This window comes from Apium graveolens, chromosome 7 (genome assembly GCF_009905375.1).
Source record: "Apium graveolens cultivar Ventura chromosome 7, ASM990537v1, whole genome shotgun sequence".
Taxonomy (NCBI): domain Eukaryota; kingdom Viridiplantae; phylum Streptophyta; class Magnoliopsida; order Apiales; family Apiaceae; genus Apium; species Apium graveolens.
In genome coordinates this window covers 212,810,345-212,823,462 of record NC_133653.1, presented here as the reverse complement: position 1 = coordinate 212,823,462, position 13,118 = coordinate 212,810,345, and the positions used below count along the sequence as shown (strand labels likewise).

General features: G+C 35.9%; 1 protein-coding gene across 1 annotated transcript; it reads right to left on the bottom strand.

The window, feature by feature from the left end:
• Window positions 1-1,231: 1,231 nt before the first annotated feature.
• On the bottom strand, window positions 1,232-2,407 carry LOC141674449 (uncharacterized). Its single transcript, XM_074481158.1, has one exon. The coding sequence runs from the start codon at window positions 2,405-2,407 to the stop codon at window positions 1,232-1,234; it is 1,176 nt and encodes a 391-aa protein (XP_074337259.1).
• Between the last annotated feature and the right edge of the window lie 10,711 nt (window positions 2,408-13,118).

Genomic DNA, 13,118 nt, shown 5'->3' with positions numbered 1-13,118 from the left:
TCCGAATTGCCTCTGCCTCTCTTTGCTGCTAGGGTTTTCTCAAAAAACGTACCCCCTCTTTAACCTATCATTATCTATTTATAATGGCTGATTAAAAAGGCCCATAACAGCAAAGCCCAACCCTAGTAGGTATTGGATTAAATAATAAAAACGAATTTCTATTAATTAATTAATAACTAAGTCATACTTAATTATTATGGGCAAAAACATTCCTTTTAATTCGAATTTATATTATCTCAATTAAGTCTTACTTAATTATAATAAAATTCGAATAATCATCAATTAATTTAAATTAACTATTCCATTAAGTGCTCTATTTGTGTGACCCTATAGGCTATTATTTAATTGGCAATAATTTTATTCTCTAATAAAATTATAAACAATGAGCGGTATCTAGTAATACATCATTGTTACCCAATTAAACAATTATTAAATCGTGATTAGATAAAACCTTTCGTGATTAATGTTTTTCGTGTAATATAATCCCTTTAACCATACATATTATAGATTAAACTCGAGGCATGTATTTAGTCATCCTCTTCAACATTTAATCCAGGTTTACTTGATTCATGAGTAGACTATCAAGACAAATCATTATTTGAGCATGGCCATGCTTTTATAGTCTCACTCAATCAAGAGGCCAATAATATATCTCCTAATTATAGGAGGGTTAAATCCTTTATCTATCATTCATATTTCTCATACAACTCATGATATACCCGATGTCCACTTTTATCATCACCCGATCAAAAGTAACTTTTAATGTAGTCAAAGTATATTAGTCCTCGTATAGAAATATAATGATTTCAAGTCAAAGGATCGTTATACCATTATCACTGTGAGTCTTACTTATGACTTTATTAAACATGAAGAATCTCACTGTGGGTCTGTCCAGTACCATGTACTCTCACATGTACCTATGTATTAACTTTAGTATCCCCATACTTATAACCAATGAGATGTGGTTATCTTGTCAAACAACATACTAGTCTATCTATGTATTATTATTGTCCTATATAATAATACTCGACTAGGGACCTTTAAGAATATGATATATTATATAATCTCAAGTTCAAGTCATGTACTTAAACTATACAATGTGTATCATGATTCTAAGGACATTTATTATGCTAACAAAATATCGTAGTAATTTAGGTCATAATAAATACATTTATTGAATGATCAACTGACATAAAGAATTTAAAAGAATAATGTATTGCCTCTAGGGCACCTACACTAACAACATATACTTAAGAGTTTCGGGAAAAGGTTTGAGGTCTAATTCTGGTGGACTTGCCTCAACAAATTCATTAGCTTCAAAAACTGGCAAAGGAAAAGGTTCTACCTCTTGGTTGGAACTAGGAACGATGGACTCTAATATTTTATTGACCTCATTTTTATGACTAGTATCATCCCAATCTTGACCAAAATAATCTTGATAAAAGCTAAGGACATCATCAACATTCATGATTTTATTATCAACTAACTCATCAATCATGTTAACATTAATGGGTTGGTCAAAAAGCTCATTGGGTTGTTTTCCTATATTAAAAATCTTGAGATCAATTATCATGTTTCCAAAAGTAAGTTTCATTAAACCATTTCTATAGTTGATCAAGGCATTAGACGTGGCAAGAAAAGGTCTTCCTAAAATGACGGGAATTTGATTTTTCAGATTTTTGTCTGGTTCAGTCTCTAGGACAACAAAATCGACGGGGAAGACAAAATCACCAATCTTAATTAACACATCTTCAACTATACCCGTTGGAGTTTTGACAGAACGGTCAGCAAACTGAAGAGTAACACTATTCTTTTTAAGTTCAGCTAAACCCAAAACTTGATAGACTGATAATGGAAGAAGATTCACACTAGCTCCAAAATTGAGTAAAGCTTTATCAATGAAGGTAATACCTATGACACAAGAGATGGTAGGACAACCAGGATCTTTATACTTCACAGAGATTTGATTTGACAATATAGAACTAACATTAGAGGTTGGTAAAGCTTTCTTGGGAACATGAGTGGTTCTTTTATGAGTAGACAAATCTTTTAGACACTTAGCATAAGAGGGAACTTGTTGAATTGCATCCAAAAGAGGAATGTTAATCTTGACTTGCTTAAAGACTTCCAAAACCTTATCTAACTGAGCATAATATTTTTTTGAAATAAGTCTTTGAGGAAAATGAGCTTTTGGCTTAAAAACTTTTTTACTAGACACATCAAAGTGGGGTTTTGAAGGTGGTTGTTTGGATGGTGATGACTCATTAGATTCGGAAGTTTCAGGATTTGAAGATTGTGAAAGACTAGGATTCAAGAGAAGATGATTTGGTTCAGATGTTAGATTATCTTTCTCATGAGTATTAACACCAGCATGATTGTTGAATTGATTGTCAGACCTTAGAGACATTGGAGTTCATATTTTCATGAGACTTTTGGTTTTGATGAAATTTAGGATTAACCTCGGGTTGACTGGGGAAACAATTTTTCTCTCTCTCACTGATTGTGTTTTCCAGTTGGCTAACTTGGACCTCTAGCTTAGATATGGATTGTGTGTTTGAATTTAGAAACTGTCTATCTTGGGTCAGAGTTTGCATGAAAGATTGTTGAGATTGAGTTAGATTAGCTTGAGATTTTAATAACGGCTCAATACTCTTCTCTAAGGAATTTAAACTCTTATCATATTCACTAAAACCAGGAGGATTCAAGGGGACTGAGTTAAGATAATAACCAAGGGTTTGAGGAGGATATAAATTGGGATTTTGAGCTGGGTATGGACCATGAATGGGATTTTGAAAAGCAGGTTACAATTTTTAATTAAACTGATTGTATTGACCTTGGTTCCACGAGAAATTTGGGTGATTCTTCCAACCATGATTGTATGTGGGTGCATATGGATCATTCTTAACTCTAGATTGAAACATGGCATTGACTTGCTCAATTTCTAGGCAATTGTCTATCACATGATTAGGAGAAGTACAGTTTGCATAGATAGAGAATTGAGAAGACATATTGTTGGTTTCTAAGGATTCTAGACGTTTAGTGAGTGTAGCTAACTTAGCTTTGGTTGTAATAGAATTACCAACTACGTGTAATCCCTTAGGTCTTTCAGATTTAAGATTGGTTTCCCTAGTTGACTCCCAAAATATTGTTTTTCAGCTAACTCCTCAAAAAATTGCCAAGCTTCTTCCTCATTTTTATCCATAAATTTACCTTGGCACATAGACTCTAACAAAGCAGTGGTTTGACTGTCTAAGACTTCATAATTTTTTTTACAAAGTCTCCATTCTTCTACACCATGTTGAGGACACTTAGATAAAAGTTTTTTAAATCTATCAAAATACTTCCAAAAAGACTCATTTCGATTTTGTTAAAATTGGTTGATTTCATTCCTAAGTCTGTTTGTCTTATTGTTTGGAAAATATTTTTTAAGAAAGATAGACACAAATCCATCCAACGTGGAAATAAAGTTAACGGGTAGACTATACAACCATTGTTTAGCCTCTTCTTTTAAAGCAAAGTTAATAAGTCTGAGCAAAATAGAGTCTTCACTAAGTTGTTGGAGTTTTTATAAAGCACACACTTCCTCAAATTCTTGAATGAAAAGATACGGATCCTCTCCCTCTACCCCATCAAACATTTCAAAATTATTCGCGGTTACTTGAGGTAGGACTATGCATGAGGGTTTAGCGGAACGAGCGGGATAACAACGGTCTTTGAGTGAGACAAACATGACTACAGGTGGAATTTCTACTTCTTTTGATTCAATTTTAGGGGTGAAGAGAAGTCGAGTTGCCTTACTACTTTAAGAGATGGAAGGTTAGAGTATCTTATTAATCTTGATGAGTGGTCTCGAACCAGATTACTTTGCATATAGGACAAGTAATCATGTAGCAGACAAGAGCTATAAGTAAACAAACAAGAAAAATTGGAAAATCAAAAAGAAAAAAAACTTAGATTGTTGTGCATATGTTGTGTACTTGATGATTACATAAACAAAATATCTAAGTAGATTTTACTTAGTGAAATTATGTAGCACTCGACGGATAAGAATTCAGTCCCGACGGATAACTCATTATAGTCCCGACGGATGATTAACTTATTATCCATCGAGTGAGTAGCTTATGTAATAATAAGTCTGTAGCACAGATATGTATGCACCTTTGTATAGAATCTGTAGTAGCATATAAGTCATGTTGACTTTAACTAGATATGCAGAATAGGTTGATTAATTGTACATAAATGATGTCTTGTAATTCTGCATAAGTGAAATAGAGTCAAGTGCCAAAATAGCTACCGACAGATGATTAACAAAGCCATCGACGGATGATCAAATGACTATCAATGGATGTTTAATATAGCAGTCGACGGATGATCAATTAAACCATCAACAGATGTTCTGAAAGTCGACGGATGATTATATGAAGAATTCAAACAACAGTTGAACAGTGAAAGCTGACACACAGCCGTCGAGATGTATACAAACACACTATGGAAGCCCATTAACTGGGTAATAGAGGATGAAAAGCAGCAAAGCTTAAGACTGATAGTTTTTATATTTGTTCAGTCTTTTTGACTTTGTAATCTTGGTATTATATAAACCAAGAGTGTAGCAAATAGAAAAATAACTGAGATAGCTGAGAAACACAAAAACAGAGAAATCTTTGTAAGCAGAATTATTAGCATTTCCTGTATTCTCAGTAGTTCTATTTGTAAGCAGCTGTGAGCATTCCTGCACACAGAGTCCTCTCGATATATTATATATATCTGGTGGAATTGTTTAAATCCACCAGAAAGTATTTAAAGACTCTTGTTTTTAATTACTTATGTTTTGATTCAATTAAGTTTCTATTCCGCATTGTGCTAATCAAAACATTATATCTATATTCGAGTTGAACATTTTTATTTCGAGAAAAAGGTTCAAGAATTCCATTCAACCCCCCTTCTGTAATTCTTGTTATATTGTTAAGGGACTAACAATTGGTATCGGAGCAAGCTCTTAATCTACAAAGAGTTTAAAGATCAAAACAATTCAGCAAGATGAACAAGAAAGATGTTGGAGTCAAGATTCCTTTTCTTGATAAAGATAATTAGCATCATTGGAAGGTAAAGATGCATCTTCATATGCTTTCTCAAGATGAGGCCTATGTGGACTGCATAGAAAGAGGCCCTCATGTTCCAATGAGAGCTGCAACAGGAAAGGAGCCATCTGTTCCAAAGCCAAGGCATGAATGTTCTGATCCTGACATTGAACAAGTCAGGAAAGATAAAAAGGCCATGAACATTCTGTTCAATGGAGTTGATGCAGACATGTTTGATAACATTATCAACTGCAAAACTGCCAAGGAAGTTTGGGACACAATACAGATAATTTGTGATGGCACTGAGCAAGTAATAGAAAATAAAATGCAGCTCCTGATTCAACAATATGAGCATTTTCACAATGAAGAAAGTGAGTCACTCACTGACATTTTTAGTACATTCCAAAAAATACTAAATGCTCTTAAGTTGCATGGAAGAGTCTATCAGACTAAAGACTCCAATCTGAAATTTCTCAGATCTCTTCCAAAGGAATGGAAACCAATGACAGTCTCATTGAGAAACTTACAAGATTATAAGGAGTTTACTTTGGAGAGACTGTATGGCATTCTGAAGACCTATGAGCTTGAGATAGAGCAGGATGAAAGAATGGAGAGAGGAAAGAAGAAAGGAGGATCCATTGCACTAGTTGCTGATCTGGAAAAGGAGAAGGAAGTGAAGATGGAAGCTATAGAATCAACTTCAAAGGTCTGTGAGAATAAGGGTAAGGGGCTAGCTGCAGAAAGTGAAGAATCATTAAGCCAAGATGACATGGAGAACATTGATGAGCACCTAGCATTTCTTTCAAGGATATTTTCCAAGCTCAAGTTCAAGAAGAACTTTGGAGCAGTCAAGCCAAATAGAAACATGGTGGATAAGTCAAAATTCAAATGTTTCAAATGTGGCTTGGCAGGGCATTTTGCAAATGAGTGTAGAAAGTCAGATTCCAGTAAGAAAAGGTTTGAGTCTGTGGATTATAAGCAAAAATACTTTGATCTACTCAAACAAAAGGAAAGGGCTTTTATTACACAAGAGAATGACTGGGCAGCAGATGGTTTGGATGAAGATGAAGATGTCAGCTATGTCAATCTAGCCCTAATGGCCAAGTCTGATGAAACAGAGACAAGTTCCTCAAGCAATCAGGTAATCACTACAAACCTTGCACATTTATCTAAAGCTGAGTGTAATGATGCCATAAATGACATGTCTACAGAATTGTATCATTTGCGTGTTACACTTAAGTCTCTCACTAAAGAAAATGCTAAAATCAAAGAAAATAACTTATTTTTAAGTGAGAGGAATAATGTGCTTGAGTCTCAGTTTGTTGAGTTTGAGAAACTAAAAATTGAGTGTAAGATTGCCAAGGATGAATTAACTGAGTCCTTGAAAAAGAAAGAAATTTTGAAGAAGCAGCTCGAGCGTGAACAAGAGGTGATTAAAGCATGGAAAACATCCAGGGATGTTCATGCTCAAATCACCAAAGTTCAAGGAATTGAGTCTTTTTGTGATGAAGCCTGGAAAAAGAATAAAGAGAAACTAGAACCTATTTTGGTAGATGGGTTGTTGATAGATGTAGACTCGACGGATGATGAGGACTATCCGTCGGATAACAAAAAGTGTTATCCGTCGAATGATGAAAATCCTCATCCGTCGGCTGTGAGCAAACCCATTAGCAAAACCAAATTAATCAAGCTAAATGAGAAGTATGGGTCTGTTTCCAAGAATTTTGTTTCAGGAGAGTCAAGTCAAGCTAAGAAAGGGAAAAAGGCTAATGTTGGTCACATGACTGTCAAGCAGTTAAGTGACAGACTTGAGAAAATTGAGGTAAAAACAGAGACTAAAAAGAAAAACAATAGGAATGGTAAAGTAGGGATTAACAAACACAATAACTACACACCTGATAAATATGCTCCTAGAAAAATCTGTGTCAAGTGTGGTAGTGTCAATCATTTGTCTGTTAATTGCAAATCTGCCATGCCTACTCCCATGTCTGTTCAATCTCAATTTCCAAACATAAATGCCATGCCTGTTAATGCTATGCCTACACAGAATATGAATGCACAGTTTGCTAATATGCCATTTGCACCTAATCCATATTATGCTGCATATAATATGCCTCAAATGCCATTCAGCATGCCTTACTGGAATAACATGTTTGCACCAAGCATGTCATTTCCCGTTAGCCATAATATGCATGATAATTCTGTTGCATTAAATGGTTTCAAAGGCCCAACCCAAATGACTAAGGAAGAATCTGAAATTCCTAAGTCAAATGAGTTAAGACTAAGAAACAGAAGAAGAAAGCTAACAAGGCAGGACCCAAGGAAACTTGGGTACCAAAATCAACTTGATTTGATTTTGATGTGTGTAGGGAAACAGAAAGAATCTTTGGTAGTTGGATAGTGGCTGTTCAAGACACATGACTGGTGATTCTACCCTGTTTACAGAGTTTAAGGAGAGAGCTGGCCCAAGTATTACTTTTGGAGATGACAGCAAAGGTTATACTGTGGGATATGGCTTGATTTCAAAGGACAATGTCATCATTGAAGAGGTTGCCTTAGTGGATGGTCTCAAACACAATCTGTTGAGTATCAGCCAGCTTTGTGACAAAGGCAACTCAGTAACCTTCAACAAAGAAGCCTGTGTTGTGACTAATAATGAAAGCAACAAAGTGGTTCTCACTGGTGTGAGAAGAGGAAATGTGTACCTAGCTGACTTCAACTCAACTAAAGCAGAATCTGTAGCTTGTCTTCTCAGTAAAGCAAGTCAAGATGAAAGTTGGCTATGGCACAAGAAGCTATCCCATTTAAACTTCAAGACCATGAATGAGCTGGTAAAGAAAGAACTAGTAAGAGGCATTCCTCTAGTGGAGTTTACAAAGGATGGACTGTGTGATGCCTGCCAAAAAGGGAAGCAGATCAAAGCATCATTCAGGAAGAAACTTGATTCAGCAATTGAAGAGCCTCTGCAATTGCTTCACATGGATCTGTTTGGACCAGTCAATGTATTGTCAATTTCAAAGAAAAGATTTTGCCTAGTAATTGTAGATGATTTTTCAAAGTTCTCTTGGACATATTTCCTAAAGTCTAAAGATGAGGCTAGTGAAATCATCATCAATCACATAAGGCAAGTTAACAATCATCCTGATTTCAAAGTTAGAAGAATCAGGAGGGACAATGGAACTGAGTTCAAGAACTATATCATGAGAGCATTTTGTGAGGAAAATGGAATCTTACATGAGTTCTCAGCAGCAAGGACTCCACAACAGAATGGAGAAGTGGAAAGAAAGAACATATCACTTATTGAAGCTGCAAGGACAATGCTTGAAGAATCAAAATTACCAACATATTTCTGGGCTGAAGTTATAAACACTGCATGCTACACTCAGAACATCTCTCTGATTAATCAAGCAAGATGCATGACTCCTTATCAATTGTTCAAGAACAAGAAGCCAACTCTAATCTTTCTTCATGTCTTTGGCTATAAATGCTATATTCTGAGAAATCAAACTGATCAAAATGGGAAGTTTGATGCTAAAGCAGATGAAGGAATTTTTGTTGGATATGCTGTTGGTAAAGCATATAGAGTCTACAATCTAAGAACCAACATTGTTGTGGAATCTATACATGTTGTGTTTGATGATAAAAAGATTGAAGGAATGAAAGATGGAGATTACCATGAGAGCCTCAAATTCGACAATGTTGAGATGGTCAGTGATGAAAGTGATGATGAGAGTGATCAAGAAACAGTTTCTAAAGATAATGCAGACAAATCTACCACCAATGAAGCACAAAACTCAACATTCGTCGAGTTGCATAATGCTTCATCCGTCAGAAGGCAATCTATGTTATCCGTCGGAAGACAACCTGCCTCATCCGTCGGTACTCAAAATTCACCATCCGTCGGGTTATCAAAAGGAGCAGGAAGTCAAGGTAGATCACCCATAGAAAGTACCCCTTTCTCAAATCAAAGATCCACAAACTCAGGAGGAGTTTCTAGCAATCAAAACTCAATCACACATCAAGACAACATTGAGGTCTCTTCATCTAGAGCTAATCTACCTCAACCAAGGAAATGGACAAAAGATCACCCCTTTGAACTGATTATTGGTGATATTTCTTCTAGAGTTCAAACAAGGAGAGCAACTCAGGAAGAATGTCTATACAGCAGCTTTCTGTCAAAGGAAGAACCAAAGAAGGTAGAAGAAGCCTTGTTAGATACTGATTGGATTTTAGCTATGCAAGAGGAGCTAAACCAATTTGAAAGGAATAAAGTATGGAAGCTGGTACCCAAGCCTAAAGGAAAGAATCCAATAGACATCAAATGGGTATTTAGAAACAAGATGGATGAAAATGGCATAGTAGTAAGGAACAAAGCCAGATTGGTTGCTAAAAGCTATTGCCAGCAAGAAGGAATAGATTTTGATGAAACATTTGCTCCTGTTGCAAGACTTGAAGCCATCAGAATCTTCTTAGCCTATGCAGCCCATGCCAATTTCAAGGTCTATCAAATGGATGTCAAAAGTGCCTTTCTGAATGGAGATTTGGAGGAAGAAGTGTATGTTAGTCAACCTCCTGGCTTTGAAGATCCAAATTTTCCAGAGTATGTCTATTACTACTGAAAGCACTTTATGGACTGAAGCAAGCACCTAGAGCCTGGTATGACACTTTATCAAAGTTCCTTTTGGAAAATCACTTCACAAGAGGTACTGTAGATAAAACTTTATTTTTCAGAAATGTTAATGGCTCTAGCATACTTGTCCAAATTTATGTAGATGATATTATTTTTGGCTCTACAGATGAGAAACTTTGTAAAACGTTTGCCAAACTGATGCAAAGTAAGTATGAAATGAGTATGATGGGAGAACTAACTTACTTTCTTGGTTTACAAGTTAAACAAGTTAGTGATGGAATATTCATTAGTCTAACTAAATATATTTTTGATCTTTTAAAGAAGTTTGATCTAATGGATTGCACATCTGCAAAAACTCCCATGGCCACTGCAACTAAGCTTGAATTAAACACTATTGAAAAGTCTGTGGATATTTCAAGCTATAGAGGCATGGTTGGCTCACTTCTGTACTTAATAGCTAGTAGGCCAGATATAATGTTTGCTACATGTTTATGTGCTAGATTTCAGGCTGATCCTAGAGAATCTCACTTGATAGCTATTAAGAGAATTTTCAGATATCTCAAGGGGACACCAAAACTTGGCATTTGGTATCCTAGAGATTCTGGTTTTGATCTAACTGGTTATTCATATGCAGATTATGTAGGTTGCCGAATTGACAGAAAGAGCACAACAGGAACTTGTCAATTTCTATGAAACAAGCTTGTGTCCTGCTTCAGTAAAAAGCAAAATTCAGTTTCTACTTCTACAGCTGAAGCTGAATATATTGCTGCTGGCAGTTGCTGTGCACAGATTTTATGGATGAAAAATCAATTGCTAGACTATGGTTTGCAAGTTGAGAGGATTCCTATTTTCTGTGATAACACAAGTGCAATTGCCATCACTGAAAATCCAGTGCAACATTCAAGGACAAAGCACATAGACATCAAGTACCATTTCATAAGGGAACATGTAATGAATGGTACTGTAGAGTTACATTTTGTTCCAAGTGAGAAGCAACTTGCAGATATCTTTACCAAGCCACTGGATGAATCCAACTTTTCAAGGTTGGTAAGTGAGTTAGGTATGCTTAATTACTCTTGAATTTATCTGAGTTACTTTGCAAGTTGAAATGTAGCCAGAAATTTAGCTGATTTTTAGTCATGGATGAAATTTTGGCTGTCAAAATTTGCATCTCGACGGATGACCATTATCCATCGAGTTGAGTCATCCGTCGATATACTATTTGTAAATAAAAATCAATTACTTTTCTGGAATCTTTTAAAACTCGATGGATAACAGTTTATCCTCATCCGTCGAATTGTCTAAATCTTAACCGTTAATTCCCTGAACATTATCCATCGAGTATACTTACAGTTTGTAAGCATTACACGACGGATAATGGGTGGAATTTTTACAGTTTATTTTTAAACGGCTATTTTAAGAAATTTCTATTGGGTAATTTACTTTTCTTTATTATTTTCATCCGTTGTTTTTGAGATAGTATAAAAGCTTATTTCATTCCAATTATTTTCTTTTATCATTCTCAAATTCAACTGTTTTTATTTCATTCTCTCTCAAGCAAATATCCTCTTTCTCTTCAAGGTTTCATTTTCTAACAATGGCACCTGTAGTAAAGATTATGTCTCAAACTGGGTTCATTTATGAGAAGAACAACTTCACTGCTTTGGTCAATAAGGGTATTCAGCAATCAGAAGACTATCACAAGATGATGGACTTTGTGAAGAACTGCAAGTTAAGTTATGCCATGCTTGAATCACCCACAATTTTCTGTGAAGTTGTTGAAGAGATGTGGACCACTGCAATCTACAACTCTACTGACAAAACCATCACTCTAACTATTAAAGGTAATGAGTTCTGTATCAATAGTGATGTGATAAAAGCATGTTTCAAAATTCCTGATGATAATGTAACTTCACCACACAATGACACTGATATTATCAATATGCTTAATTCTATGCATTATGCACTTCCTACTACTAAGCTAAGTGATATTAGAAGATTAGGTCTTAGGAAGGAATGGAGTTTCATGTGTGATGTTGTGACTAAAGTTTTCTCTGGAAAAATCAGTAATTTTGACTCTGTGAACATTTCCATGCTTAACATGCTATACATGCTAGTTACAGATAAATTTTGCAATTTCAGAGACCTTGTCTTGTATGAGTTAGGTTTTAAACTAGGTGAGTTAGCCAAAAGGGGAAATAATGTATATTATGCTAGATTTTTCATGCTATTGGCTAACCATCTTTGTCAAGAGATTGTACTTGAGAACCCAAATAACAAATTGACTTGTTGGGTTCAAGAGAGAAGAATTATTGCAGATTTGAATAGAGCCAACCATCATAGGGATGTGCCAATGTTCTACTTTCCTGTAATGCAGACACCTCAGGTAAGTGAGGTAAGTTCATCCATACCCTCAACTATTCCAATCTCCTCAATTTCTTTGAGTTCAGGAGTAGCTATGACAACTGTGACAATGACCAAACAGTTGCCTACCAAAGCTACCAAAACAACTGTAATTTCTAAATCCAAGTCAAAAAAAACCCCCTCTGGTATCTCTCAAAAGGTACCAGTTGAAAAATCCACCAAAGCCAAAGAGGGGAGTGTGAAGGAGGGTCAGTTAGGTGAGGGAAGGGGTGAACATCAAAGAAACCCCAAGGATAAGGTTGGAGAGTTGAGTGAATCCCAGCCTAGCCACACTGCATTTCCCAACAAACTGCAGTGCTTAAAAAGGACAAAAGCTCACTTCTAGCTACATCCTCCCAAAAGGATGTGGCTATTGAACAAAGCTCTCAGCCAAGAGCACAGGCCAAAAGGGTTAGAGACACAAGCTCACCCCAAACTTACACAAGAAAGAAGAAATCCAAAACCACTGGGGATGCACAGGGCATACACACAGTGCAAACTAGTGCTAAAGACATAGTCCCTGCACTTTCTCAAATTCAGTTTGATGTGGCTCCAATAAATATGGAGTCACAGCCAAAATCTCTTATAATAGAAGCCTCTGAAACACCATACTCACCAACAAACTCTCTGGAAGTGGATATGATAAACACTTCAATTCCTGATTCCCCTTCTTTAACTCTGTTGGGGAAGCCAAAATCTAGTACAAGTGAGCATCATCTTTTAGATGATTTGTTGGCTCACTTGCCAATTCTTTCAGATACTATTATGACATATGTGCCTCAAATAACTTCAATCAACACAAAGTCAACAATAGTTTCTCTTCTCACCTCAGTCATTCCTACTCTCTCGATGGATATTGCTCATCCGTCGAGTAGTGATTGTATCCCGATGGATAAGCTTAACAGTAGTTATCCGTCATATAGCTTTACCACTCACCCGATGGATATCACTTATCCATCGAGTGTCTCTGCACAACTTCAACCATCAATTATTTCTAGTGCAGAAAA

What these genes read in the sequence shown, in the direction of transcription:
- LOC141674449 (XM_074481158.1), bottom strand. Translation starts at nt 2,407, where the DNA reads ATGTCTCTAAGGTCTGACAATCAATTCAACAATCATGCTGGTGTTAAT.